This window comes from Phaenicophaeus curvirostris, chromosome 1 (genome assembly GCF_032191515.1).
Source record: "Phaenicophaeus curvirostris isolate KB17595 chromosome 1, BPBGC_Pcur_1.0, whole genome shotgun sequence".
Taxonomy (NCBI): Eukaryota; Metazoa; Chordata; class Aves; order Cuculiformes; family Cuculidae; genus Phaenicophaeus; species Phaenicophaeus curvirostris.
The window spans coordinates 204,489,911-204,515,190 of NC_091392.1; the positions used below are offsets into that span (position 1 = coordinate 204,489,911).

The 25,280-nt window shown below is 42.9% G+C and overlaps 1 protein-coding gene across 2 annotated transcripts; it reads left to right on the forward strand.

The window, feature by feature from the left end:
- The first annotated feature begins 2,207 nt into the window (after window positions 1–2,207).
- Window positions 2,208–11,641, forward strand: MSANTD4 (Myb/SANT DNA binding domain containing 4 with coiled-coils). Of its 2 annotated transcripts, none has more exons than XM_069883541.1 (3): window positions 2,208–2,229; window positions 7,497–8,126; window positions 9,744–11,641. In XM_069883541.1, the coding sequence occupies exons 2-3, from the start codon at window positions 7,665–7,667 to the stop codon at window positions 10,317–10,319; spliced, it is 1,038 nt and encodes a 345-aa protein (XP_069739642.1). In that variant the 5' UTR covers window positions 2,208–2,229; window positions 7,497–7,664; the 3' UTR covers window positions 10,320–11,641. The 2 variants fall into 2 exon arrangements, with proteins under 2 accessions (XP_069739642.1, XP_069739643.1); XM_069883542.1 differs by lacking the exon at window positions 2,208–2,229 and adding an exon at window positions 3,323–3,545 and having other exon boundaries at window positions 7,501–8,126.
- Window positions 11,642–25,280: the final 13,639 nt, after the last annotated feature.

Here is a 25,280-nt window from a genome sequence, read left to right on the forward strand (position 1 = left end):
ACTAGTCTGGGTTGGAAGGGACCTTAAAGATCATCCAGTTCCAGCCCTCTGCCATGGGCAGAGACACCTCCCACCAAGCCAGGCTGCTCAAAGCCCCATCCAGTCTGGCCTTGAACACCTCCAGAGATGGGGCAGCCACAACTTCCCTGGGCAACCTGTGCCAGTGCCTCTCCACCTTCCTAGTGAAGAAATTCTTCCTTATGTCTAGTCTAAATCTTCCCCTCTCCAGTTTACACCCATTGCCCCTTGTCCTATCACCACAAGCCTTTGTAAACAGTCTTGTAGCCCCCTTCAGGTATTGGAAGGTCACTATAAGATCTGCTTGGGAGCCTCTCTTCTCCCTCTCCTCTCCCCTCCCGCAGAGACACATCTAGCCAGCACAGGTCATACCTCACACAAGATGTTATCCCCTCCAAAGAATGAACAGTGTCTGGGATATGGTTTAGTAGGAAACATTTAGTAGTCGTATGGTTTAGTAGGAGCTCTTGTTTCGCTGCACACGATGGGAGATCTCTCCATTGCATTGCCCAGGCCTGAGAAAGGATGCTTGCATTCTAAAACTCCAGAATAAGTCTTAGAGAGCTTATTTGCCAGCATCTTCACTATCAATAGGACAAGTGTAAATGTTCTCAAGCTGCGCTAGGGGAGTTTCAGATTAGACATCAGGAAAAATTTCTTCACTGCAAGGGTTCTCAGGCACTGGCAGAGGCTGCCCTTGGAGGTGGTTGAGTCCCCATCCCTGGAGGTGTTGAAAAGATGGCCAGATGAAATGCATAGGGATATGATTTAGTAGTGGAGAGGCATGGTTGGACTTGATTTCAAAGGTCTTTTCCAAACAAACGATTCTACAATTCCCAAATGGGAGGCTGAGCTTCCCCTGCTCCCACAGACGATGCAGAGAAGTGCGCATCCACCCATCCCCTCGCATCCCATTCCATCCCATCCGTCCATCCATCCATCCCATTCCGTCCTATCCCATTCTTTCCACCCATTGCATTCCATCCATCCCACCACATCCCATCCCATGCATTCCATTTCATCCCATCCCTTCCATCCTATCCCATTCCTTCCACCTGTCCTATTCCATCCCATTCCATCCACCCCATTCCTCCCCATTCCATTCCATACCATACCATCCATCCATCCCACTCCATCCCAATCCACCCATCCCATTCCATCCCATCCCATCCATCTTATTCCATCCCAATCCATCCATCCATTCCACCCATTCCATTCCTTCCATCGATTCCATTCTATCCATCCCATTCCATCCCATGCATCCCATCACGTCCCATTCCATTCCTTACATACATACATCCCATTCCATCCATCCACTCATCCATCCATCCCTCCCTCCCTCCCTCCCATTCCTTCCATCCATTCCATCCTATTCCATTCCATCTCATTCATCCATTCTGTTCCATCCCATTCCAGTTTTTTCATCATCGAATACTGTGTTCACTGTGTTCAGTTCTGGGCCCCTCACCACAAGAAGGATGTTGAGGCTCTGGAGCGAGTCCAGAGAAGAGCAACAAAGCTGGTGAAGGGGCTGGAGAACAGGCCTTATGAGGAGCAGCTGAAAGAGCTGGGGGTGTTTAGCCTGGAGAAGAGGAGGCTGAGGGGAGACCTCATTGCTCTCTACAACTACCTGAAAGGAGGTTGTAGAGAGGAGGGTGCTGGCCTCTTCTCCCAAGTGACAGGGGACAGGACAAGAGGGAATGGCCTCAAGCTCCGCCAGGGGAGGTTTAGTCTGGACGTTAGGAAAAAATTCTTCACAGAAAGGGTCATTGGGCACTGGAACAGGCTGCCCAGGGAGGGGGTTGAGTCACCTTCCCTGGAGATGTTTAAGGCACGGGTGGACGAGGCGCTGAGGGACATGGTTTAGTGTTTGATGGGAACGGTTGGACTCGATGATCCAGCGGGTCTTTTCCAACCCGGTGACTCCGTGACCCGCCGGCCGCGCACTGAGGCGGGGGGCGGGCCTCGACCAGCCACCAGCCAATCACCTACAAGCCCCGCGGAGACACGCAGGGGCGCTGGCCAATCGCCTGGCGGCCCCGCTGCGCCGGTCGCGTCCCCGTTACGGGGAGGGGGCGGGGCTAAGGAGGCGCGGCCGCCGCCTTCCAGCCAATAGGCATGCGGGGAGCAGTGATTGACACGCGTCTCGGCCAATGGGAGCGCGGCGGCTCTTAAAGGGCCGGCGCCCCCGCGGCAGCGACCCGGGCGCAGGTGAGTCGTTGGCGCCGCTCCCCGGGGAGCCGAGCGGGGCGGGCGGGAGGGAGCGACCGGGTTCTGCTGCCCCACGGGGCGGTGAGGCGGCTGCCCGACCTTCCCCGCGGGGTGGTTTCCTCCTCTCCTGCCTCCTCCTGCTCCCGGGAGGGGCCGCGGCGGGCCCTGCTGGGGCCCTGCTGGCTCTGTCCCCTCAGGGCCTCCCGCAGGGCCTGGTTGGGGGTGGGGGGCGGTGGTTCTACCGCTCGTTTGGGTTGGAAGGGGCCGTAAAGCCCATCCAGTTCCAACAACCCTGCCACGAGCAGGGACGCCTCCCACCGGACCAGGCTGCTCAAGGCCCCATCCCTGCACCCCACCGCTTCCCTGGGCAACCTGTGCCAGGGCCTCACCGCTCTCAGCAGGAAGAATTTCTTCCCAATGTCTAATCTAAATCTTCCCCCTTCCAGTTTAAAGCCATCCTCCCCTCATCCTATCATCCCACGCCCCTGTAAAAAGTCCCTCCCCGGCTTTTTGTAGCCCCTTCAGGTACTGGAAGCTTCTCCAAGGTCTCCTTGGAGCCTTTTCCAGTCTGAACAACTTCAACTCTCTCATTTCTCTGATAGGGCCATTGCTTTGTGAGAGATGGGGAGCTTCGGACTGATGAATCCGTGGGTTCAACAGCCTGAATCCACAGCTGCTTTTCATCCTTAGTATTTCCTCTCTCCTTCATTCTCTTCTCAGGTGCTGTTGGTTCCCTTTGGTGCTGCCTTTTCATGTGCTTAAACTGCCAACTCCTGACAGGATGAATTGTCTGTTTGGGAATTTGGGTTCAACAGCACCCAGACCCTTCTGTAGCAAAGCCCCTCTTTGTACAAAAGTATAAGTTGTTCCAGCTTTGTGTGTTTTCACATACAAAGTTTCCCAGAAAGCCCTAGGCTTTAGTGTCCTGCAAAGATCCTCAGACTAATAAATTTGATTTAAAAAATTATGTAGGCAGCAGGTCCCCCTGATTTAAAGTTTTTCTGTTAAATAGTAAGCCCTGAAAGCTTTTTTTTTTTAAAAAAAAAAAGAAGAAAAAGACAAACCATGGAGATGACATACTTTAAAAAAAAAAGGCCTTTTTTTCGTAGAGAATAGTTCAAGTTTGATGCTAGCAACAATCCTTCAACCTTGGTGAAAACGTGGATTTGTTTGCTTGCTTGCTTGTTTTCTAGGGAGACTTATTTGGTTTTTTGTTGTTGTTGATCCAGCACGTTTTCTCGCTATTAAGGTGTGAGTAAAGGAGACACAAATACATGGAGGCAGAATGCGGATGCCTCTGTCTTTCACACGTGCAAGTTATTCAGTGTGTGTTCTCTGTGTTTGTGCAGTGTCCGCTTTAGTTCTGCAGTATTTGTTTCATTTTAACCCTGACAAATGGTTTGTGTCTCTCTGTTCCAGTGTTGTGAACCTTTTAGACCACAGGTTTCTTCTGGCCTGACATAGCTGCATCACACTTACAGCTCCTCCATCTTCCCTGGAAGACCTTTAACATCCTTGTTATCAGAACTGTTTCTTTTTTTCTAGCCAGTGCTTTGCTTCTCTACCCAAACTATAAAAATAAGCATTTTGCAGTTGCATCTAACGTTGTGCTATATGACCAGTGCAATGGGCTGTTGGCATCCTGTTATTTTCCAGGGTGTTCTCTTTGGCTTGAGCAGACTGCAGATCTTCTTTGTCAGGTGGCTGACATCTTTGGTCATGTACCAGTAATACTTTTGGTCATTGAGTTGAGCAGGAATCCTTTTCTTAGTGATGTTTTCTCTTACCTCCAATGGTGATAGATTTGGTTGGTTTTTTTCTTGTAACTATCTGGAATATGTACAAGTCCTAGATTATTACCATTCCTGTCCGTTTAGTACTTTGAGCAAGTAACAGTTCAATTTTTTTTGCCTTAAAAACTAATATTGGAGGGATGCAATATGCAGGGATAGGAGTTGGGCTCAATGATCCATGTGGTTCCCTTCCAACTCGGGTCATTTTATGATTCTAGTGTCCTGGGGACCATCTAGAAATGTCAGAAAACAGAATATCCTAAACCTCAGCTTTAGTTAGATGATGATGCTTTTTGGTTAATATGTCAGAAGGATAAACAGTCGCACAGTGGAGCTGATCTACCTCTGGCAGTTGGTGTACTGTTAGGACAGGTCACTGACATATTAATAAGAAAGGAATTGTCTTTAAGGAGACTGTAAGCTTTCAAAAAGGAAAGAGTTAGAAAAGGTAGAGTGTCCTTACCAATTGGAAGTTCATTGCCATGAGTTTTGGAATAGAGAGGCTTTGCTGCTGCTTTGCTGGGGAAATCAGGAGCTTGTATTGAGTGTGTTCTAGCCAAAAAAAAAAAAAGTCTAAAGTAAAACTTAGATAATAAAAGAATCGGATGCCAGTAGTTTTCAAGTTAATATTATGATTTGTAAAGGTTATGTGCTTGGCTTATGGCATAAAATCCAAACCCAAGATAGGCACTTCACAAAGAGTGGCTGGGGAGATCAGAGAGGTGATGCCCAACGCCTGCACAAGGAGCAGTGAGACTGACCCACAGGGTAACCTGGCATTTTTCGTTTTTAACTCTCAACCTTCATTGCAGCTAAGCTGAAGATTTGGCTGGCTGTCTTCCACATTCATATAGAATTATTTTTAGGAAATAACACCAATGAAAATTTGGTAACCCATTGTTTTTTGTTTTCCTGTGATTTTGCTGAGTTTTGTCCTGCTGTGCTAGCACTGAGAAATTCAGGCAAGGCCAGGGTAAGTAGAGATACAGTATGAGTGTCTCAAAACCTGTGGTTCCTTGTTACTGGGAAATGGCCTGAACCTCACTCATTCCAGGTGGAGCTAGGTGAAGGTCTTAACCAGTCTATATCTTGAGATAACCAGCTGTTAGTCAGCAAAAGTCTGATATTTAGGTGCCTAAAGAGACAACTAAGTATCTGCTAGTACTTTTGAACTGCTTGATATATCTAATTAGCGAGTACTTTGGAAAGTCAAACCCATTTTTCCGTATTTGGCAACGTACCTGAATGTTCAGTTAAGTGTTTGCTTAAAATCAAACATGAATTTCTACCGATTTCAAGAAAAGTTAGTGTGGCCTTAAAAGAGAGGTTTGGTGTCTTGGTAGTGACAAGCCAGAAATACTGTGGTTCTTGTTAAGCTTATGTTGTATATAAGACCTCTGTGTAATTCTTTTTACCTTTTGGAAGACCAATTCAAAATGGATACCTCAATCTCTTACACATTCCCCAGCCTTATTAACAGTGAAGCTTCTTTAAGTGTTAATTCCTTCTGTAGGCAGGTAACTTTTTGGAAGAATTTATCTGCTCGGTGACTTTTTAAAAGAAAAAAACCTTAAGCAAGAGAAACTTAGAATTTGGTATATAGGTCAAGAAATTCAATTGCGATCATAATAGTAAAGCACTAATGCTGTAATTTGCATTCAAAAAGCACAGCCAGTACCAAATAAATTGTTTTGCTGCTAGAGGTGTAAGTATGATGCTGCTTCCTTGAAAGCCCAAGTATCTTTTCATGGTGAAGAGCAGCATGTGGCTTCCAGCATGAGTCTGAGGAGTCAGAAGTGCTGGGCATCTGCGTGGAAGCTCTGTAGAGTGCGTGCTGTACACACTCATGCTTTATGCAATTGATTTCTTCTTGAGACTCAGTTTTGCATATTTGCTAGCTAGTAACTGTTGGAAGTAGATGGATTCACAGTGAGGGCAGTGATTTAACAAGAAAAATCAGTTTCTTAAATACAATATTTTGAATAATATTTTATGCCAGTAAGCTTACTTTTTGGATATGAAAGAACGTTGATCTATGTGGAAAAATTTGCAAGTGAACTTCTTATTTACAGTCAATAGCACAAGGAGATAAAGAGTGATGTCTGAACTGTTATGTGCATTATCCTCTGAATGGAGAATTTTTGTATAATGTGCTGATACTTATGTTTAAAGCAACTTTAGGAGAAAAATATACTTAGTAATGTAAGAATCCTGTGTAGCTGTGAGGGACTTGGGTCCTTTAGTCAATAGCAACCAAATATATAATCGGCAAGGCATTTACTTCAGGTAGATAAAGTCTGCACTAGATAAATAGGTAACAAACGTAAGAGCCTGAAACTGTGAGTACTGTGTAGCGAGTCGTTGGCCTACTTGGTTTAAAGCCTTTTAAACTGCCTAAAGTGGTAGGTAGCATGGTACAAAAGCTCGTTCAATTTAAATCCTAAATTGGACAATTACCGCTTTATTCTCAATCTCTGCTTTAATTATCCTTTTTTTTTTTTTTTGTAATATGTTCTATGATATATTCATCACTGCATTGATTGTCCCCTGTTTCTTCCACTCCAACTTTCTGCTTTCTGTACAGTTGCACACAATCTCTCAGGTGTATTGTGGGGTGTAGCTTTCTTTTCTGCATCAGGCACAGGACCAGCTATTGCTGAGAGCAGAGGACTGGACATGCTTTCAACCTGTGATTACATCTGACAGGAGGTGGTTTGTAGTATGAGGAGGGCAGAATGGGGGTTTAACGTGAGCACGTACTGACTTATTCCTAAATCTGTTTCCTGTTAAAACATCTCTCATGTGTGACATTTGTTTGAGTTAGTAGTTATTTTGTGACATTCAGCAAAATTGTTCCAGTTCTTTTGTTTGTTTGCTTGGTTTTGTGATTAATGTAAGTTGGAAGAGCCTCTAAAGCTTTAGTAATTATCTATTTCTGGGTTTTTTTGTTGTTGGAAATGGTGTCTCATTTAAACTGTGTCTTATAAATTTCAGGCCTCTAAGCGTTTCGTGTTTTTGAAGTAAAGATTCAACGGTCTTAGCTTCTTGCGTCTCAGAAATTTCAGACCCCTAAACATCTCATGTTTTTGAAGTAAAGATATAACAGTTCTAGCTTCTTGTGGAAACAGTTTAGCATTCAAGCTGAAATATGTATGTCAGATTTCAGCCTTAAGCAAATCCCAGCTGGCAAAACTCTTATGAGTTGAAGGAAGATAGCTGTATTTTTGTAATGGAAATATCAAGTCAACCTTAACAGTTCGTGACATGGATATATTAATGGATTTATAATTCATATGAGATTAGAAGGTGTCTGTAGCTACTTCATATTCAGAGTTTAACAAAATGGTTTTTTTCTATTGAATGATCAGTTTAAAATATGCATTCCTTAAATGGTGACTTAGGAGTGAAGTTCATTAAATGAAAATATACGGTGTATACTTTGGAGATTGATGTTGTTTGCTCTTTTTCTCTTAGGAAGCCTGACAAATAGGAAAGTACTACAAAGTGAAGAGAAAATTCACTTCACGAGAACTGAGCTCTGCTTTCATTGGCTTTTAAATTTTACTTGTATTAATAACTGATTAGTTTCAGAACATCTCTGTAGTCTGCTGTGGTGAAATTATTAGGTTAAAGCTGGAAAAAATGAAACAATTGAAAAGAAAGAGAAAAAGCAATTTTAGCGTTCAGGAAACTCAAACTCTCCTTAAGGAAATCAGAAAAAGGAGAGAAGTACTCTTTTCAAAGCAGCTTAATACAACAATTAATGAGATGAAACGGAAAGCTTGGGAGGAAATAGCAGAGTGTGTAAATGCTGTAGGTGAAGGAGAGCAAAGAACAGGGACAGAAGTGAAAAGGCGATACCTTGACTGGAGAGCACTCATGAAGAGAAAACGTCTGAATGCAAACATCAAAGTAGTAGGTGCTGGGTTTCACCTTCCTTCATCCAATTTAGATGACTCTCTCAATGAAGACATGGATGAGAAAATGGGATTTGCCATTGAATCTAGTTTTGAATGGCAAAATATCACTGACTTCAGAGAAGCTGGTGGATCTTTAACAGAAATCAAAGTAGAAGAGGAAGAGGAGGATCCGCAGAATTTTGAAGTGAGTGACATACGTTAGCTATATGCAATATGGCCTTCATTTCATTTCAGCATAAGGCTTTTTTGATGTGTTTCTTCATAGCATCTGTTTCTGGTTTTGTTCTGAATGTGTGACTTAAAGAAACTGTAGAAACAAATATGTTTCAGAGAGATGGTATTCAAATCTAGCAACTTGCAGTTGTGTGTAAGCTCTTGGATGTTGACTATTAAATTGATATCCCTCAGCTTTGAATTGCATGTGTATTTTCCTGTTGTATGTACTGTAGATAAAAATGAGTGCAGTCAGTAGGATGAAAATACGCTGTTGAAGGAAACTGGGTTTTTTTAGTACTTAGGCTGTCTGTATGGATGAACGGAGAAGAGAAATGCACGTCTTTAACAAACGGAAGTGTATGTTACCTGTAGGTACAGAAAGAAACAGAATACTGTTTGCATTTCTTAAAATGGACCCACAGAAGATGAAAATATTAAGTCAGTCAGCCATTCCTCTCTTGTCAGGATTTTAGTGTTGAACTTGATTTTTAGCGTTTAGAACTTGACGAGCAGCTGTGGATCCCTGTAGGCAGGTTATTACTCCTCCCAGTACCGTTACTGTCCTGGGGCAGGCAGCCAGCTGGAGTAGAATGTTTGGATAGTTTTGTTGTTTCTGTTCTCATTTCAGACAGGGGTGCTCAAACAGTTTGGGTTTGGGTTTTTTGAGGGAAGGGGGGCAAGCAGCTCCTGTCCTAGCTTAGTTGAGATGTGTGTTGGAAATAAAAATCAGCATAAGCTGCCTGACAACTGCTGAAGAAGAGTGCCTGCCTGTTCTAATGCTAGAGGACTTGTAGTGGCTGTTATTGTCTTAAGATTTTTCTAAACCCATAGCTTACTCAGTTTGCCTTTCTCTTGTAAAATACTTAGTGGGGAACAGTTATCCCTTGTAGCACATAAGGGCTAAAATTCTGCATGAGTTGTTACAGTCCACCAAGAGCAATGGTCTTAACCACCTAGTCATCTGCTTCATAAGTAGCTTTCTGACATATGTGATAACACAAAGTTGGTTAAACAAGTCCTGTTTATTGACTCACTCAATACACTTAGAAGGGTTAGGAGCATGTGAAAAATGTCAGTATTAAATACTTTCTAGAAATAGAATCTTCAAGTTAGTGAAGGCTGGGTTAGCTTACATACCACGTAGCCTATGGAGCTAACCGCTCTGGTAAATAGTTAGTCACAACAAATTCCTAGTGGCTTGCATAAATGTCACTCAGCTATATGAAAAATGAGATCAGCATATGCTCTTGTACATCCATTTTCTTTTGTTGGTAGTTCTGAACGCTCTATAATGTCTATACCACAATATTTTCTGTATGTTTTTGCATGCCCACTGATGAACTGATTTTCCATTTTTCACTACCAGATATTAATCAGTAGATAAACCACGTTTCTCTGCCTGTGTGATGGCAGAAAACAGTCTTTTCATATAGCATGGTTATTTCACAGCATGCAAGATAAACAGTTCTGAGTAGCTTTTAGGATGAAAACCCCAGTGTTATTTTCAATCAAGTTGTGGTGTAACAAATTTACTCTGGTATAAAGACTGGGATGTAATTCTTGTCTTTCACACTCCTCTCTGCAGTTTCCTATTGAAGAAGAAGAAGAAATTTTGTCATCGGTTTTGCCAGATTCAAAAAAGGAAAATGACCTGCCAGACTTTCCCCACATTGAAGAGTTTGGAAGTCTAAGCTCTGCTCAAGCTAGGTTAGCCTATGAAGATTCTCACCTGCTTCTAAATCTGGAGAAACAGAAGGTGGACCTGGAGAAGCAGCGACTAGACATTGAAACCGAAAGGTTGCAAGTAGAGAAGGAGCGCCTGCAAATTGAAAAAGAACGGTTGCGGCATGTTGACTTGGAGCGTGAGAGACTTCAGATTGAGAAGGAGCGACTTCAGATTGAATGGGAGAAACTCAGGCTACAGACTCTCCATGCTGAAAAACCTGCCTTGGAAAATGACCTCCCTCAGACAGAAAAACCCATCGTGCAGCCTCTGGATCTAGAAACTGAAAAGTTAAAGCTTGAAAAAGAACGTTTGCAGTTAGAGAAAGAGAGGCTGCAATTCCTAAAGTTTGAGTCAGAGAAGCTGCAGATCGAGAAGGAACGCTTGCAAGTGGAGAAAGAGCGCCTTCGAATTCAGAGAGAGGGCCACTTGCAGTGAACTTCTGGACTAAAGTGCCAACAGTTGTGTTTTGATGTTTGTGAAATAGAGGTAGTTCTTTTCTTAACACTGAAACTGTCCTAGAGGCTTAACATTCTTCTGTTCAAAGTCTGCTGTTGATATTAGACTGGAAAAAAAAATAGAATGGTGCTCAGTATGTCAGTGTGCCTACATAAATGAGCTTATGTGTGAAATTGCTTCCCAGTGTATCAGAACTAAGTGTTATGTTCCCTTGTCTTTGGTATTGTGCTGTATTAGTTCAGTGTTCCCCTCTTGTAGACACATTGAGAAGAATCAAGGCTGAACCTTGTACTTTCTTCACTGTACAAAAGTAAGGAAGGATCAGAATAAATCAACATATGTTGTGAGGGCATGGTGCTGACAATAGCCCACACAGTACCTAAATAGCAGTTAGAATACAACAACAGAGATTCATGATGGAACTGATTCATTAAACTTTTATTTTCCTTTTTATTTTTTTTTCCACCCTCACAATTGGAAAAAGAGTTCAAGAATTATCTAAAAGTTGAAGTCCAAGGGAAATTTGCTGCAGTTGAGGTTGCTCTTGTTGTGTGGCTTGAACTGAATGGGAGTGCAGAAAACAGTATTCTTCCTTTTGCATGAAGTATTGATACTAGATGAAGTTACACATCAACCTTACCTACTCTGAGCTGGACTATTGGTTGCACAAGGTCATTAATAATGGTGTATTGAATACAGAGCTTGTTTGGTATAGGATAGGGACTTACTGATTGATCAGGAATGCTGTCTGATCAGTGTGATGACCCCCTGCAGTAAATTGCTAGACTTCATTGGTTCCTTGAAAGACAATAACTGATGATGAGAATCTCTGGAGCAGACACACAGAGTCTCAGCACAGAGACATTTGATGTTAATTCTGTCATGTCTGTGAGGCAGCCAGGTGAGATTCTGTGGCTGACATCATATAGTGTGTTTTAATTAAAAAAAACCACACATGGTCAGTGCTGAGGACAGTCTGTATTTTTCATAAGCAGTGCATTAATGTAAAATAATAAAAAAAAAAATTAAGGAAGCTTCCTATTATTTCATTATATGTTTAAATCCCAACTGAGCCAGATTTCACGTTTCTCATCTTTCTACAAGTTTTGTTGACTCCATTTGAAACTTAGGACTACGAGAATACTGAATCTGAGTATATGTTGAATGAGTTACATGGGTTCTTGTGCAAGTAAATATATTTATACCAGTACAGGATTACTTTTATTCTGCAAAGAAAACATTATTTTTTTATTACTGAAACAAGTGTGCTTCTACAGTGGAAATAAATTTGACTAATACAATCCAAAATTGCTCTTAAGACTGTGTTTCTTTACAGAGAAAAAGGGGCTATATATGAAGAGAAACCTGGATACTCAACACTGCAGCACCCTGGAGTTGCCAGTGCTTGTATTTCCTGTGTAGTAAATTGGAGAGATGTGGCATCTTGGAGTAAGATGTAAACAAACTAGCACTTATTTGAGAAAGGAGAAAAGGAAGGACATACAAACCAGCTGGATAGAAATGTCCAAAGGGGAAGTTTATCAGAGATTGTTCTTGAATGTGGTGGATTGACCCTGGCTGGATGCCTGGTGCCCATCAAAGCTTCTCTACCCTTCTCCCTCCTCAGCTGAACAGGAGGAGAAAAATTCAACAAGAGGCTCCCAGGTCAAGATAAGGACAAGGAGTGAATGTTTGCCGGTTGCTGTCATGGGCAAAATAGATGCAACTTGGGGGAAATTAATTTATCGCTAACCAAAATCAGAGTAGGATAATGAGAAATAAAACCTAATCATATCACCACCTTCCCCTACCCCTCCCTGCTTCCCAGGCTCAGCTTCACTCCTGATTTTCTCTACCACCAGTTGATGCTGCACAGAGGGATGAGGAATGAGGGTTGTGGTCAGTTCCTAAGGTGTTTCTGCTGCTCCTTCTTCCTCACACTCCTCCCGTGCTCCAGAGTGGGGTCCCTCCCATGGAAGACAGTCCTTCATGAACTTCTCTTAACATGAGGCCTTCCCACAAACACCTTCTTCACAAATGGCTCCAGCATGAGTCCCTTCCACAGGACATAGTCCTTCAAGAGCAGACTGCTCCAGCATGGGTCTCCTACAGGGTCATAAGTCTTGCCAACAAACCTGGTCAAGAATGGGCTTCTCTCTCCACAGGTCCTGCCAAAGGGTTGCATAGAATCATAAAAACATAGAATCACCAGGTTGGAAAAGACCCACAAGATCACTGAGTCCAACCATTCCTATCAAATACTAAACCATGTCCCTCAGCACCTCATCCAGCCGTCCCAGTGGTTGAGTCACCTTCCCTGGAGGTCTTTAAGGCACGGCTGGATGAGGTGCCGAGGGACATGATTTAGTGATTGATAGGAATGGTTGGACTCGATGATCTGGTGGGTCTCTTCCAACCTGGTGATTCTATGATAATAGATAAAACAAGAGGAAATATCCTCAGTGGACAGTGCAAACTGCTTTATCGAGGTCATGTCTGGTGCACTGATGTCTGATCTCATGGCGCTCTGGCCCCTCATGGAGTGTATGAAGAGGGAAGGGGTAAATTGCAGCAGAAAATTTCACAGCCACTGTGACAGGGAACAGGCTCTCGTGCTCCTTGCATGCCATGTGGTTTCCTGTGCTGCAGCAGGAACATACACTAGGACCTTCCTAAATTCCCTTAACTCTACTACTCCATTAGGGGCTTTCTAGCCAGTAATTCTAGGGCCAGCAGGCCAAAGAAGGTAAAATAAAGGCCACTTCAGAGTTACTTGTCTATTAGTAGTGATGGGTTCCACCAATTTGTTCATGGCTAAGCAATTAATGAATAGAAACACAGTATTTCCAGGTGGTTTCACAAAGTAGTTTGGAGACAATCTGGCTAACGCTAACAGTGTCCTAGGAACAGCCAGAGAAGGTCACAGGTGAAGACTGTAAATGTGATCCCAGTAACAGCCCGGGATGAACAGCAACCATACTCCCAATAGGACACACCTAAGAAAGCAAGATACAATTCAAAGGCAACTTAATTCCCTCAGTTAAGGTACCTTGCCTTACTTCTGGGTCATTCTGAGCAACTTTCACTCTGCATAAAGAGATGCTGCTGTGCAAGGTGTAAAATTTTTAATTTATTAAGATACACAAGCAATGATCAGGATTTAACAAAGCTCTCGAACTGAGCATTTATATACCTTCATTACCTCAAGACATCTTTGCTAGCAAGGCTGGCATCAGCCAGGAGAAGAAGAGTGCCCCACTGTAGCTCTGCAACAGTGCTGAGTGGCCATCTTCTGAGGGTTTTTCTTTGATTAATTTGGGATTTCTTAATCTTTACATGTCGGTAGGTTTTTTTCCCCCACTTAAGTACTGAGAGGGATAGTAACTTCTATCTCAACAATCCCACCTCTGTCTGCAGAAACTTTATATTGCTTGGTTCTTCCCTACAACAGCTTTTCCTTGTAACTTCACAATTTTCACATCAGTGTGAGGAAATAATCATAGATTCATAGAATCACTCAGTTGGAAAAGACCTTTGAGATCATCAAGTCCAACCGTACCTGTCCACTACTAAACCAAATTCCTAAGCACTCCGTCTGCGCATCTTTTGAATACCTCCAGGGATGGGGACTCCACCACCTCCCTAGGCAGCCTCTGTCAGTGCCTGAGAACCCTTTGGTAAAGGAATTTTTCCTGATGTCTGATCTGAATCTCCCCTGGTGCAACTTGAGGCCATTCCTTCTCACCTTATCACCTGTCACTTGGGAGAAGAAGGTTATCCAGGCTGTGCTGGACCCTGTATTAAAGAGGCAGCAGTGAGACTACAAGTTGCAGAGTTGGTTTGACCTACTCAATAACTAGTATCATAATGGTGGTACCAGTCAAACCAACCTGCACTAAGTGAAGCAGTTCTCTAGTAGCCAGCTGTGGAGTGAGGAGCTGTGTGACTGGGTGGAGGAGTCTTTGATGTTACTTCATTACATGAAAGACACTGAGATCCTGGAGCACATCCAGAGAAGGGCAATGAAGCTGATGAAGGGGCTGGAGCGCAAGTCTTATGAGGAGCAGCTGAGGGAACTGTGGTTGTTTAGCCTGGAGAAAAGAAGTCTGAGGGGAGACTTTATCACTGTCTACAACTATTTGAAAGGAGGTTGTAGCAAGGTGGGTGTTGGTCTCTTCTCCTGAGTGACAGGAGATAGGACAAGAAAGAATGGCTTCAAGCTGTGCCAGGGGAGATTCAGACTGGACATTATGAAAAATTTCTCCACTGAAAGGGTTCTCAAGCACCAGAAGAGGCTGCCCAGGGAGGTGGTTGAATCACCATCCCTGGAGGTATTTAAAAGATGGGTAGATGAAGAGCTTAAGGATATGATTTAGTAGTGGACAGGTATGGTTGGGCTTGATGATCTCAAAGGTCTTTTCCAACCGAGTGATTCCATGAGTCTATGATTCTGTTGGAATGATTCTGCTGTCTTCAGGATAATAATAAGACTGTGCAAAAAAAGAGGCAAAGCTGGTATCACTCTCTCCTTGAAGTGTTTCAGGTGTTGAATAAAACTTCTCTGTCACTGGCAGTTCTGTCAAGTAGCCATGGGAGGCCCAAGAGAGAGATAATATTAAGACTTGGGTCCCTGTGATCTTTTCCAAGTAGATCACAAGACTCCCAGTTACATCAGGCTACTTGCCAGTAGCCCGGTGGTAAAAGTTGCCAAAACCACTGCTGCTGTGTCAGGTTTTCAGATAATCCAAGACTGTGTGTCATTTGTGTGCATCATCTGTTAAGTGCCCTTTTAAAATGTAGCTGAATTGTGTTCATATTTTGTTTCCCCTTGAAAACAAAAAAAAAAAAGATAAAATCACCCCCATAATAGGACACAGAAGCTGGTAAATCACACTTCTTTGCCTTTTCATGGAATTTCAGATGCAGCTGCCACAAAAGAGCATCAGCGACATCACCCGCCTCTCCAGCTCACACGCCCCCAGAAGTCCCCCTCAGGAAGGCATGAAGTTCTCCAAGGAGACAGAGTCGGATCCAGGAGTGATATTTTGCAAACACAAAAATCCTACTCCTTGTCAATCAGGAGTCTTGACAGAAGTGATAGGTGGGAGAGGAAGGAGGAGGACAGACTGATTTTTTCCTATTATTGCTGGAATCCGTTAGTGAATTTAAGCCAGAAGGTGTCAGAAAATGCTGCCAAATGCAACAGTGTTCAATTTTTCCCTTTTCCTTTTCCCTCTCCCTCTCCTTCTCCCTCTTCCATTCATTTTTCCTTTTCTGCACCTTTTCCTTTTTTCCTTTTTTCCTTTTTTCCTTTTTTCCTTTTTTCCATTTCCTTGTCCTTTTCCTCTCCTCTCCTCTCCTCTCCTCTCCTCTCCTCTCCTCTCCTCTCCTCTCCTCTCCTCTCCTCTCCTCTCCTCTCCTCTCCTCTCCTCTCCTCTCCTCTCCTCTCCTCTCCTCTCCTCTCCTCTCCTCTCCTCTCCTCTCCTCTCCTCTCCTCTCCTCTCCTCTCCTCTCCTCTCCTCTCCTCTCCTCTCCTCTCCTCTCCTCTCCTCTCCTCTCCTCTCCTCTCCTCTCCTCTCCTCTCCTCTCCTCTCCTCTCCTCTCCTCTCCTCTCCTCTCCTCTCCTCTCCTCTCCTCTCCTCTCCTCTCCTCTCCTCTCCTCTCCTCCTCCTTTTATTTTCCTTATTAAGTTAGACTTAATATAAATGATTGCTTAAGGCCCTGCATAGGTTCTCATCTCACAGGATTTCTCCTTCATTGGCTTAAGGTACTGGCCCATGTCTTACAAGAACTGGTAACCCCAAGCATGCACTCTGGTCCTTTCATGCTCAAAGTGCCTTGAAACATGATCCAGCTGCCAGTGTCCCATTTGGGAGTGGAAAAGCTGGGCCAGGCAATCTGGCCCCTCACCTCACTGCTCAGAAGTCAGGTTCACTGCTCCCCTCTCCTCCAGGCTGTAACCTTGACTCCTTGGGTGTTCCTGGTCTCTGCTTCACCTTGTGTTTTGCACTTCTCTGCCTTCATCTAGCTCAGAAATCTCTGGGGTACTTGTCGCTCTTACGACCATACATCTACATGGCACTAATTTGCTCTCTATTCTCCCTCTGTACTCGGCACTGGTGAGACCGCTCCTCGAATCCTGTGTTCAGTTCTGGGCCCCTCACCACAAGAAGGATGTTGAGGCTCTGTAGTGAGTCCAGAGAAGAGCAACAAAGCTGGTGAAGGGGCTGGAGAACAGGCCTTATGAGGAGCAGCTGAGAGAGCTGGGGGTGTTCAGCCTGGAGAAGAGGAGGCTGAGGGGAGACCTCATTGCTCTCTACAACTACCTGAAAGGAGGTTGTAGAGAGGAGGGTGCTGGCCTCTTCTCCCAAGTGACAGGGGACAGGACAAGAGGGAATGGCCTCAAGCTCCGCCAGGGCAGGTTTAGGCTGGACATTAGGAAAAAAATTTTTCACAGAAAGGGTCATTGGGCACTGGAACAGGCTGCCGGGGGAGGGGGTTGAGTCACCTTCCCTGGAGGTGTTTAAGGGACAGATGGATGAGGCGCTGAGGGGCATGGTTTAGTGTTTGATAGGAATGATTGGACTTGATGATGAGATGGTTCTTTTCCAACCTGGTGATTCTACGATTCTATGATTCTATTCAGTTTTGATATCTGTCTGTTCACATGATACTGACTTGGCTTTCTACTAAAATGGAACATGAGAAAGTAACCCAGTTTAGCCTCCTGACTAGCAGCTAAAAACCAGCCAGTCCCAAGTCCACAAACCTAGAGAAAGGGAAATGAGAGAGAGAGACTTATGCATTGGAAAAAAAACCCAGCTCAAAGAGCTTTAATGAAACAATAAAAGGAAAGATAACAACATTAATAAGAAAATAAGATATACAAATATATATATACAAACCCAAAACTGAGCTTCACCAGTGACAATCACATCACCACTGACGTTGCAGGACAGCCACTAGGACTGGATTCTCAGCAGATGGTAACTGGATTCAGGAACACACAAACTGGGATCAAAGGCAGAAGGACAGACAGTCCTTTTCAAACAGTGGCCACAGATGAAGAGAGCTTGACCCTCATGATCCCTCAGCTGTGTGCTAAGTATGAGATGTACGGAACTGATTGTTTCTTTGTCTGCACATGAGCAAATAAACCTGATTTTTAAAGTCAGCAGAGTGGGAGCAGCAGCAGCTACGGCCTCTGACAAACCTGGGCTTCACTGGAAGTCTAAATCCCTGCATCATGCAGACAGTGTTGATGTTTGCAGCTGACAGGAAGACAAAATATGTGAGCCAGATTCTTCCATATGGTAGCGGGTTTGTTTTGCATCAGTGATTCAGAATGTTTGTAGCTGGTATCAGGACTACAGAAAGATTTTAATCTAGGTTTTAAAAAAGAAAAAAAAAATCGCATTTTAAAATAAATACCCAACTTTTTTTTGTTTCAATGTAATCAACTCATTTGAAGATGCATTCTCCAGGCAAATAAAAGGAGGAGGGCAAGGAAGAATGCCTTGATTACTGACATGGGCAACTTCTAGTGCTTCAAAATTTCTTTTTTTTTTTTTTTTTTTGTCAGTTGATTCATACCAAAATCATGATTTTTTTAAACTACTAGTTATGCCACCAGCCCTTTTGGCTCAGTGTCACTGGACAGCATTCCAGTGACACTGTGATCTAGCCATTTGTCATACACAGAGCATGAAATGGGATTTGGGAAGGGAGCACTGGGCAATGTGATTGCGGCAGCTCCTGCCCCAGACTCATCATTTTTCCTTCCTGGTCTCTTAAAGCAAAATCTCCTGATGGTGGGTCACAGTTACTATGCCAATGAATGCACCAAATCACAATGATCAGAAAATATATTAGAAAAACACCAGGTCCACTGACACAAGCACAGAAGAAGCTCTTTTTATGCACTGCACATAATCCTTTTAAACTTGACCTGCTTTAGAGGACGCTTCCATCCTCTCCTTTTACAGTTTATTAAAAATACCATTGTTATTTTCTGTTACAGTTTTAGTGTTTCTAATTTCCCTACTTTACACTATCAGTAGTTTTATTCTCCACGTTATCAGACCATGGAATACCTTGCCTTGTTACTTCCATATTTTCTAATTGCAACACTCCATCATTAGTCAACTGGTTCATACTGTGGAAGGCAAAGTTGCTATTTCATTTCATGCTATATAATACAATGCTTCTGGTTCAGTAATTACATTGTGCGAGACTTGTGATCAATCCTGAGATAGCTCACTCATGATGGATAGCCCCATCGAGGAGTGTATAAGAATTAAAGGAAGAAGCAAATTTTTAATTTTGCTCCTCTGTCAATTTAGCTACTTGAGCGCTGCTTTTCAGACCCATGTTTTTTCTCACTGAGATAGGAAGAAATTACAGAAATGAGACTGAAGTAAGAGAAGTGAAGTTTGAAAAGCATTTTCTGAAGTTTTGGTTTGCAAAACAAGAAAAATATAAATTAGACATTCTTCATCGTAAAGCTATCCTGCATTACTCTGTGATAGAGTGCAAATCTTTTAGTCACCTGTTTAATGTACTGGAGAAAACCATTACCTGCTTCTCGTAACTATTCCAAGGATTATGTGAAATGAGTCAATGATCTTACTTACTACTACTGCTCAGTACTAGGATTGTGAAAAAAAATATTTCCAAAGGGTTTCTACTCAGTCACAGGAATGTTCATGAATCAAGCCATTTTCTGAAGTGGCAGCCACCTTTCAAATAGTTGCAAGGATACAGAATCATAGAATAGTTTGGGTTGGAAGGGACCTTAAAGATCATCCAGTTCTAACCCCGCTGTGAAGTGCCTTTCCCTAACAGGGTAAGAAATGCAAAAATGGGGTCCACAACATGGGTGGCAAGGGCAGCCAGAACATGCTGCCAAGCGAGTACGAGTGCTGAGGGCAGAAGCCTTTGCAGACAAATGACATCCTAGTGCTCTGAGGTTACAGCAGAGGCAAGTTTTATCCTAGTGGGACATGTTTAAACTTTTCTCAGAAGCATCTGCTGGGAGGCAATTTCAGGGACAGAATTTCTGGCCTGACAGACTATTGCTTTGGTTTTATAAAGAGAGATTTATGTTCTTGCATATCGTTATACAACTGCATGATATGAGGGTAAAACCTGTAGGTTAAATATTCCTAACAGAATTTTTTCTTGTTTCCATTTCTTTTTGACTTTGGCACAGGGCTACATCTCAGACTTTTCCATCTTACTTCCCATCTGCCATCCTTTTAGTACCACCAGTCAGAAATGACAGTCAGAAATGGTTCAGAAACTCCAAGTTCATGTACCTGGAAGAGGGTTTGTTCGTCTCACCATAAGTAATAGCAAACAAAGGTGAGGTGGCCATGTACAAAAAAAATAAATGAGTAGTGTCAAGGTCATTTTATATCAAAAACATGGCAAAAGGTCTGATGTTTAGCATTAAGTCACAGAGCAGGGTAGAAGTTCAAGGAAGAGAGGACAATAGGACTAGACCAGTAAGACAGTTGCTACTCACTCTGCTGTGACAATGGTAATACAAAAAAAAAAAAAAAAGCTGAAAGCAGACAATTATGATGCTTAAGCAAGTGGAAAGAGTTGGAAATGGGGGAACTGCACAGCAGGTGCAAGGATCCTGGCTGGCTGCCTGGCTCCACCACCTCTTCCTCCTCAAGAAGAAACAATACAGCATCACTTTGTGTTTTCCACTAAAGCAGCTTATCCCACCATCTCCCACATGATGGATGAGTATGACCAACATGCAAGGCCAGCTGCAATCATAAAAGACCAACAGCAGAAAAGCAACAAATCAGGAATTGGAGGAAAAGCAGTGGAGTCAGTAAGCAAATACCAGGTATGAAGGTGAAAGGCAATAAGGACAGTGACTACAGAGTTTATAGTATTTATAGCATCTTACCTATCTTCTTGGGTCTGCAGCACCAATATGCTTTTCTATCTATTCAGATATTCAATTGACTTTCAAATGAACAAGTGACTGCTATGCATTTTATTAACAAAGCGATCTTTTATTTGAAATACTCCAGGCTGTTTACAAACAGCAAACTGCCCTGCTGAAAAGGATTCATGAGAAATGCTGTAACGACAGATCAACTTATCACAGAATCTTTAAAGGTCATCTAGTCCAATACCCTTGTGTTAAGCAGGGACATCTTCAGCTAGATCAGGTTGCCCAGAGCCCCATCCAACCTGATTCTGAACGTGTCTAGGGACAAGTCATCCACCACCTCTCTGGGAAACCTGTTCCAGTGTTTCACCACCCTCATAATGAAAAAGTTCTTCCTTGTATTAGTTTAACTCTACAATCTCTTAATTTAAAACCATCACCCCTTGTCCTATTGCAACAGGCCCTACTAAAATATCTGTCCCCAACTTTCTTATAGATCTGCTTTGATCAGTTACTCCATTCTGGAATGTATTGTTTTGCACTGTCACAGCAGAATAGCAATTAAGTAAAACACAACAGAAAAAGTGGGAAAATAGAATATACCAAGGTAAAGAGATGAATTGTCAATTTTCCTGGGCCTGATTCAGATATGCTTAACAAAACCAACATTTTAAGCCACTGACAACTCGATCACTTGCAGAGCTGAGGGCTGTTTGGCGATTCCTCTCTAGGGACTGTGCTGCAGGATTTCTGGAGAGGACCCAAGAGCTTGGAGCTGTCTGATGGCCAGTGGCAGTATGGAGACCTGGGGAGGATAAGGGTCCTTTCCCCCTTGGATTCCAGGGGCCAGTCCATGTCTAGGTGTGAGGAGGAGAGGGAGGAGGAGAGAGTGGATCAGCCTTCCCCTGAGCTCACTGTCCACTTCTGAGTGCTCAGACCTTTAAAGAATTGCACAAAATGAAGAAGGGGGAAAAAAAGAAACAGAGATGAAAGGCATTATTCTTGAATATTGGTTTTACCAGAGAAAAAAACTCTAAGAGCTAAGGGCAGGAGACAAAAACTAACCGATACAAAAGCATAACAAAAACTCTGGTTTTGTTATTTGATTGTATGGGTGTTTCTGCTGTTTATAAACACCTTCTAAGGGAACAGGCAGTAGTATCTCTGCTTTTAGACAGGTGCAGACCTCCCTGCAGATATCTCCCAGAGCACTGGCACACTGTATGCTCTAGGATTGGGGGCTGGTGCACTTATGGCTTTCTAAATTACTCAGACCAGACCATACCTAAAATAACTAGCACTGTTTACATGTTGGGACTGGAAAGATCTTTTGGCCTGGATATATAGAGGAGAAATTGTGGGCTAATCTCAAGGGTATCCAGCATAGCTCTTACTCTTAATTGATAACTAAGGATTATCACCTACCTCTGAGCTGTCTCAGAGTGTAAAAACAGCATTTCTGTTGAGTAAAATATGTATGGTCTCATCCTCCTCTAAGAATTGATTCGCATTTGACCTTATATATAAGATCTAGACAATCTAAATTTTTGTCCACAGATCAACTTGGTAACAAGCAGCTCTTCCAGAGGCAGAAATGAACATAAATACTTGCCCTCCTTTATTTTTATCACAAAAAGACCCTTCCTGTGAATCGAAGTGCACATGCTGGCTCCTTCTCCTTCCTGGATTCTGCCAGCTTCCCTTCCTTCAAATTGTTCTCCCATCTGCAGTGTTTATAATAATTGCAGTGTTTCTGCAAGAAGGAGACAAGGCTGTTTATTTAGAAGGCTGTACTCACAAGCTTGTCAGTTTAGCTGGACTGTTCTCTAGAAAAGAAAATTCAGTCTATTAGAAGATGCCAGCTTTTATTCAGGATGAGCAAACCCATTCAGAAAATAAGCCTCTCGTGTCCTCTTCGCACTGTCCCTTTCGATATATTAGCATTGTTAAGATTGGGTAGATCATATTTTTATCCTTTTTGTAGAAAATCCTTATTTCCTGTAGAACAGAAGTGTTTGTGGGAAAGACAGAAATCAAGATCTATGAACTTCAGTTCACAGCTTTTCATCCAATAGTCCAGAGAGAGGAACCCAAAACCAGGGGAAGTGGAGACTTTGAAAAGCCGTTTCGGTTGGGTGATATTCACCAGTGGGAAGGAAGGATGTGGTTATTTTGCTTAATTTGCCTTGCCCTGTGTGGCATATTTAGGTCCTGTGGATGGGGTTCTCCCATCTGCTGCACAGCCTCCTACCATTGCTGCACTTCTGGGATGTTGTCAAATGGAACTAGAGAAGAAGAAAGGGGTGGAGAACAAGAACAGCTGGAGAATTCAGGGATGCTCTCAAGAAGAGATAAAATTAACAATACTAGAAGCTCCTAAGGAAATTTAAAGTGCTTACATCTTCCTAGTAATGAATGAACATACACTGCCAATCACTGCCAACATAAGGGACAGTGATTCAAAGTATCCTAAGCAAAAAGAAAAGCCTTTTTTAGACTGAAAAAAGAAATGAAGAGACGAGGTCCTTTGCTAAGAATGTTTGTTCAAACTGTTTGGATGAGACTGAATGAAATAGATTTAAGGCTGAAGTTGTTCCTCCAAAACTAATGACGACCTTGCCTGGTGAGACTTTCAGAAAATTAGAGATGCACCCACGGAAAACAAAATCATTCAATTGTAAGGGTGGGATGGAGACACCCAGGTTAGTTGCATAGCACATTTCCCTGCCAGAATATTTCTTGTCAAAGGCCTGGGATGAGTGCCTGGGATAGATGAGCAGATCCAGAATTGTACCAGATACAGTTTATGTCGTACAACTGCTAATGTTACTTTAGAGCTGATTTTAATTTGATAGCTAAAAACAGGTATCAGAAAGCAAATTTCAGTACAACAGATGCAGATGGTGAGCTTTGAGACTATATTTTTAGTGAATTGATTTCTTCCCATTAAGCTTGTTTTCTGTCAGCCTTTGTTTTTGCATAATGTAAATTCGTGCCGATCTTTTTAATCCATCATTTTTATTGGAAGTGTTTGTTCCAGCCTTATTTCTGTTCCTTTAGCATTGTTATAAAAAAGTTAAATCAACCTGGAGTTCAAATAGAGGTTTTAAATTCTTCTTTAAATCAGTGTAGTGGGACAGGGAGTAAAACTGAGGTGTCCTGTTCAGATTTCGAGTGCAATTAGGTGCAATGGGTGTAAACTGGAGGGGGCAGATTTAGACTTGACATGAGGAAGAATTTCCTTACGATGAGGGTGCTGAGGCACTGGAACATGTTGCCCAGAGAAGTTGTGGCTGCCCCAGCCCTGGGTTTGTTGAAGGCCAGGTTGGATGGGGCCTTGGGCAGCCTGGTCTGGTGGGGGGTGTCCCTGCCCATGGCAGAGGGGTTGGAACTGGATGATCTTTATGGTTCCTTCCAACCCAAACTATTCTATGATTCTGTGAATTGCTACCAGAAAATTTCTACCCAATATATAGTCGTTTTTTTTTTTTTTTATTCTGCAGAAAGAAGGGAAATAATAGAGACTGAGCAAAAGAAGGAGAAACAGCAGGAACTTGTTTTAAACAAATATTAAAAGAAAGAATAACAAGGGATTTGTAAGAACTAAAACCAAATGCCTTCACAACCTGGATATTTAAAGTCAGCATTTTTGGGTTTTTTCCTTACTCAAATCTGACCTCTGATGGTACTTCTGTGAACCTCTGGAACCATGTAAGGTACTGTTTCATAGGTAGTGGGCTTCCTCAGAGACAAACAGGTGTGCAAAGCTGAGAATATTTATGTCAGCAGCAGAAAGAATGGCTCAAATCAATTCTCAGTGCACACCTCTTCCACAGCTTCCTGCAGGTCTACACCCAAGTTTAACAACATCACTAAGCTTGGTCTTACAGGGTTATAAATGGACAAATAACCTGATCACAAAAATGCAAGGCAGTTCATCTCCAGATGCACAACAAAGACTGAAGAAGAATGATAACAGAGATGTCATTTTCTCTGTGTAAAAAGGCTGATGCTACAACTTACTGGTGTGCTCTGGGAATAGCTGTTACTGCTATTGCCTGTGCAATATTTTTCCCAGGGTTACACAAGAAATTTCACTTTCAAAGGGAGTCCGTCTGATAAGTTTTAGCAGCTTTCACATATTCTGCACCACCACCCCCCCCCCAGCAACGCCTATGTATCATGCTACTGATACATATACAAAGTACAGCAACAAAAAAAACCTCGTTGTCCTTTTTCTTTTGTGTATGTGTGGGTGTATAGGAAATCATCCAAAAGAAATCAAATTCAGAAATGCATCACCAATTATCAAATATGCATAAATTAATCTTTTAATGGTAAAAATGCCATTTCAGAGGACATATTCACCTACTCATCACATTTCCCACTGAAGTTAACAGAATAAGGTTGTAGGCCCGCAAAGAGTAGGCAGGGAAAAAGCCACCACATGTTCACTGCAACATGTGATGATAACTCACTGCCAAGCATGGTTGGGCTCTTATCCCAACTTGTCCTCCCTCCGACAGTCTGTGGCTGCCCTGGATTTGGGCAGCCGAGTTGCTGCAGGATCAACTCTGGGGAGAAAACCGGTCCGAGGGATCCTGGGAGGGAACTCAGTTTCATCTTTCTCTGCCTTAAGTGTCCAACCAAGGCTGGTGACCACGGCAGGGCTTGGGAGGTGGCCTCACTGACTATTTGCTAAGAGAAAGGTAGCAGCAGATCGGAGCATCCTTTAGCTTGTGTTACAGCTGGGACAGCAAACCTTCCACATCCCTGAAGAAAGAAACAGGCAGATCTACAGCTGAATAAAGGCAAGGCAGAGGAGTTTTCTGTCTTCATCTGCACACATCTGAATGGATCTTGCAGGGCTGTGATGAGGTTTCCCTCCTTTGTGCTGATGTGTTCTTATCTTGACAAAGCTTTCAGGAGTATGAAATATGACTAACTAAAGCGTTGTGCTGACACTGCCTCGGGATACATGGATTAGGAGTGACTCCAGGATGGGAAGATATCCTCTACAATGAGAT